The sequence below is a fragment of the Dermacentor silvarum genome, chromosome 10 (assembly GCF_013339745.2).
Source record: "Dermacentor silvarum isolate Dsil-2018 chromosome 10, BIME_Dsil_1.4, whole genome shotgun sequence".
Lineage (NCBI taxonomy): Eukaryota > Metazoa > Arthropoda > Arachnida > Ixodida > Ixodidae > Dermacentor > Dermacentor silvarum.
The window spans coordinates 139473930-139479192 of NC_051163.1; the positions used below are offsets into that span (position 1 = coordinate 139473930).

Genomic DNA, 5263 nt, shown 5'->3' on the forward strand with positions numbered 1-5263 from the left:
AACCTTTACCTTTGGCCATCGGCAATGCGTCTCGTCGCAGCGGCCACGCAGCACGCCAAACATGTCCGTGCTCCGCGTCCGGCGTCACGGCTTCTTTTCAGCGGCGCGCGAGCCTTTAGGAGTCCTTTTGGTAACTGTACCACCCGTCACGAGTGACTCAGACACACAATACGCTTGGTAAGCGCACGCCACCAAATCGGAGAGCGTAAAAACGTGGGTAAAGGGATGAAACAAAGCGTGACACGACCGTTTTAAAACGACACCACCGGCCATACTCTTCCCAGCATGCATCGCGAGAACTGCGCAATGCAGAGGAGATATGACGGCGCTCGTGTGTGGCTGAAGCTGAAGCGCGTTTGATTACGCCCCGCATCTAGCGCAACTAAATATAATAATCAAACTACAGTTCCGTCAAAGTATCACAGGACCATATATATCAAGATGCTAATATTTTAATGTTTCAGGATGTTGCTTTTCGTTTGTATTTGTGTTTTCTCCCTGCTCATTTGGCCGGCCGCCATTGTGGCCTCCCACCGTGAGCGCACGTTCATCTCTCTACGAGACCTCACTGGAGCGGCTGTCGCCTGCTGTCATGTGAAGAGAGAGAGAAAAGACTTTATTCGAGGTCAGACTAAGACCTATAGATATTCCTCCGCCAGGAGGACCATGGCCAGCTGGTCGGCGAAGGCCGCCGACGCCAACCACACCCGGCAGTGGGGAGGTGGGGGGTTAGGGTAGTGAGGGGATTGTAGGGCTGCGGGGCAAGAGAAAAGGATGTGCTCTACATTTGCGTACGTAGAGGGGCAGTTGGGACATGAGGGGTCTGAGCGGTAACGATAAAGGTATAGGCGTGCTGGAGTGATCAAGGTGTTGAGCTGGATGGCCCTGAGGGTGCGTACTTGGGCAGTGGAGAGACGAGGGTGTGGTGGCGGAAGCGTCTGCAATGAATGCCGGAGGTGTTTGTAGTGCTGCTTCAGAGTTTTCTTATAAAAGTGTGCCTCGTCCGCTATGGGCGGGCAAGGCCAGGGGATCGTCGGCGCCCGGCTATTAATCTCGCGGGCAAGCTCATGAGCGAGCTTATTGCCGATAATCCCCGCATGACCTGGCACCCACACCACAGTGACCAAAGCAGGGGAGAGAAGGGAGAGAGCGTCAGAAAGGTCGTCATGAAGATTATCGGGAAGTCTGTTGTCGCGAAGAGCCCTGATTGCCGCCATGGAGTCCGAGCAAATGCGATACCGAGGAGAGGGAGGAAGAAGGGTTAGTTCGTGCGTTGCGTGAACGATCGCGGCCAATTCAAGGGATAGAGAAGAAGTAGGAAGTGAGAAGGGGCCAGCGGTGGAAGTGATGGGAATGCCAAGGGGGGTCGGCATTGTCACACAAGCAGTGGAGCCATGAGTTTGGTAATACGCTGCGTCGACGTAGCATGTGACAGTGTCCGGTGGAAAAGGGTCGTGGAAGTGAGCGCGGGCTTGTCGTCGTCCCTCATGAAGATGTGGGGTCATATTAGAGGGAATAGGGGCACAGCGGAGATTGCTGGGAAGAGGTCGTTGAGGAGTGTACAGAGGAAAGTCAATGGGCCGGATGCCAGCCCGCTGTAGTAGCCAATGACCCTGCGCAGAGCTGGATAGGCGGCCAAGTTGTCGATCCCTATGGGGGCACAAGAGCTCTGCAAGGGGAAGAAATAAGCCTGTTGCGTATAGTTTGGCTGTGGATGCGTGTGTCGGACGATGTAGGGCAGCTTTATAGAGAGTGTTTAAAGCCGATTGAATGCGATGCATTTGCGTCTGCGTAAGTGTGCAGTATGGCAGGGAATAAAGGATTTTGTTCAAGGCAAAAGCTGTTACAAGTTGATTGGCTCTGCATTCGTCGAGACCGCCGCGCCGCCTGACCACTCGTCGGACTAAGTGAGTTACTTGGTGGCAGGTGGTGATCGTGGACTGTATTGCGCGGCTGAAAGAGTGGTCTTGGAGGGGAAAGCCTAAAACCCGGCAGGATGACGTGCGGGGGATGGGAGTACCGGCGAGAGTGAGATTAAGGAGGGGCTTTACAGACCGTTGGTACTTTGTAGCGGAAAGGAGCAGCAGCTCAGATTTCTCTGGAGCTGCTTGCATACCAGAGCGGGAAAGGAATTCGGAAATGAGGTTGAGGCCGGATTGTAATGTGAATTCCACCTCCCCCGGTGAGCCGTGAGTACACCAAAGGGTTATATCATCAACATAGAGAATTGACTGTAGGTGCGGAATCTCCGACAAGGATTTTGCGAGAGGGGCTAGCCTGAGATTAAAGAGGGTTGGAGAGAGCACAGCACCTTGAGGTGTTCCGCGGGTGAGCGCGATGGGCGGGGACAACGTGGTCCCGAGTCGGAACTGAGCTTGTCGAGAGCGGAGAAAAGAAGAAACGTAACAGTAGAGTCGGGATCCACAGCCGGTGTCTTCGAGGGGGGAGAGGATAGCGTCATGAAGTAAGGTATCGAAGGCCTTGCGCACGTCCACAGTGACAAGTGCGTGAACTTGACACCTCGAAGGTTGAAAGAAAGTTTCCTGGAGAAGGAGAAAGAGGTCTTGAGTAGACATGTGGGGGCGGAAACCAATCTGATTGTGCGGAAGGAAGTGAGTATCGTCGAGAAGATCCGTAAGACGTGCGAGTACCATGCGTTCCATGGTTTTCCCGACACAGGAAGTAAGTGAAATGGGTCGCAGGTTGGAGAGTGTGGCGGGCTTGCCGGGCTTTGGTATTAGAGTAATGATGGAAGAGGTCCATTCATCGGGAAGAGTGCCGTTGGCCCAGTGTTCACTTATTTTGTTTAAAAGAAATTCTTTATCCGAATCAGGCATGTTCTTCAACAGAGAGTAAGTGATGTGGTCCGCACCCGGAGTGGTACCAGTTTTGTTTTGAGCCAAAGCTCGTTCTAGGTCCGGCAGAGTGAAGGGGCTGTCCAAACCGCTATTGGAAGGCCCTGTGTACTCAGGGTACAGGGAAGGAAGTGGAGGAGGGATGTATATATCCGTGACCTGTTGAAGGAGGGAAGTAGCACCATGCTCGGAGAGATGCTTTTGGATTGTGGGGAGAGGAGCAGGTTGAGGGCCAAGGAGGGACCGGAGGATCAACCAGGCTGATTTAGTGTGGAGGGAAGAGTTGATAGAATCGCATATGCGATTCCAATTTGTTGTCTCAAGGATGGAGCAGTGAGTTAGTATGTCAGTGTTGAGTATGTCTAATGTATGTCTAAGCTGGATGTTGTTAGGTTGGGTGCGGATGCGACTAAGGAGGCGTTTACGGCGTCTCCAGAGACGCATGAGGTGTGGGTCAGCGTGGTCCGACGGGGGGTTAGCTTCTGTAGTGGTGGTGGTCTGCGACCGCGTTCGCCGTAGCGAGTCCACCCACACATCATAGTTGGGAGTTGACTCCTGGACTCGCAGGCGACGAAAGAGGTGCCAGTTGGTCTGGGTGATGCGTTTTTTGGGTTTGAGAGTGAGTGTCAGTTTAATTTCAATTATGTGATGGTCGGATAGGATGGTGTCCGGAAGGACTTGCCAAGTCTCTGGAGGATTGTGGCCATGGTGAAAGGTGAGGTCAGGCGTTGTATGACGTTGTTTTGCGTTTCCGTCTCGTGTGGGTGTGTCTGGTGTATTGATGAGTGTATATGAGTGCTGCATAGTGTGTGTGTGAAGAAGGCGGCCAGGGCGCAGAGTGTTTGGGTAACCCCAGATGGTATTTGGGGCATTGAAGTCTCCGCCAAGAATAATGTCACGGTGTTTTGGAAAGGATCGAAGAAAATGAAAGAGAGGAGAGAGAATTGTGGTAGAATTTGGGGGATTATAGACGTTCACAAGTGTGAGAGGTGGGTTCGGGGGGTCTGGGTAATACGAAATGGCTGTTACATATGGAAGTAACGTGGATGGAACTTCTTCCACTTCATAAGCGATATCCCGGCGAATATAAATGGAAGACAGCGGCGCGGCGGGGTCGGCGTGCAGAGCTCGGTAGCCTGGGATGTTTTTGGTATGCCTTGTTTCTTGTAGTAGGATAAAGTGAGGTAGTGTGGTTTGCGTAAGGTGCCATTGCTGTAAGGGGGTGCGGTTTGTGGAGAGGCTACGGCAGTTCCACTGAATTATTGTGATCGCCATGATGCTTGTTATTGGAAGGGTTGGGTGGAGCGAGAAGGGTGGCGGGCTTAATTTTGGGGGCTTGGCCTACTGACGCAGCGGGTATGGGGTGGGTGCGCTTGAAGGGGTGGTTCTTGTCTTCCATAGGGCCTGGGGCGTCATTAAATGCTTTGTTTATGGTGGAGTTCAGATTGTCAAGGGACTGTGTGAGGTTTGAAATGAGCGTCTCGAGGTTGGAAGTACGTTGGTCTTGTGCCTCGATAAGTTTTTGTTGCATCTCAACGAGGGATGTCAGTGCGGTTACGCGAGAGGTAAGCTCCGTCAGCCCCAGCTCCAGCTGTTCAACGCGGCAGGGAGAGGGGGAGGTTGTGGGTGCGGGTGCGGGAGTCGTCGGCGACCTTACCTGGTGTACAGGTTTCTGCAGGGGTGAATCTTGCTTCACCGGAGCAGGCGTGTGGTATTCCGCAGGCTTCGGTTGTGCACTCGGTGCTGGTTGAATCACAGGGGTTGGTGACACCTGGGTCAGACGCGGGTGCTGGCCCCCCCACTGGGCATGTGTAGGCAGTAGGCTTGACGAGGCGCGCACCTTGGGTATAGATGAGGGACTGGAGGGTTTTACTGGGGGTTGTGACGTGTTCAGACTCTTCCACTGCTGTCTGTGTAGGAGGCGCTGCTTCTTGGCCGCGTTGGCGCAGGCTTCATCCCGTTGCATCCGAACTGGGCATATTTCTGCAAAGGGAGTGTGATGGCCTTGACAATGAAGACACCATGGTGAGCAGGAATGTGGTTCATCAGGCTGGCTGATGGGTGTGGAACAAGTGGGGCACAGGCGCTGGTTTCCGGGGCAGGCACACGTGCGATGTTCATATTGCAGGCAGATAGTGCAATTATGGGCCCGGGGCTTATGGGGACGGCAGCGGAATTCGAGTCGTTGGTAGTACACGGAAAATGGAACGTGCATGCCGGCGAAAGTGATCAGGGCGGAGTTCGTATTTCCCATGCGGCGGGCCAGTAGGATGTCGGCTTGATAGCTGTCTAAATCACGCAGAAGTTCTTCTTGGGTAGCGTTAGGGGCAATTCCGTGGATAACCCCGCGGCACGAGTTGGTTGGAGCTGCGAGGTATGGAGCTACGGCATATATGCGGCCAGCGAGC

The 5263-nt window shown here is 53.7% G+C and overlaps 1 protein-coding gene across 1 annotated transcript; it reads right to left on the reverse strand.

Moving 5' to 3' along the window:
• Positions 1-653: 653 nt before the first annotated feature.
• Positions 654-3435, reverse strand: LOC125940646 (uncharacterized; the record flags this gene model as incomplete). The annotated part of the gene is made up of 1 exon (XM_049657075.1): positions 654-3435. A coding segment is annotated over exon 1 (2646 nt), but the record flags the coding sequence as incomplete, so codon positions are not given.
• Positions 3436-5263: the final 1828 nt, after the last annotated feature.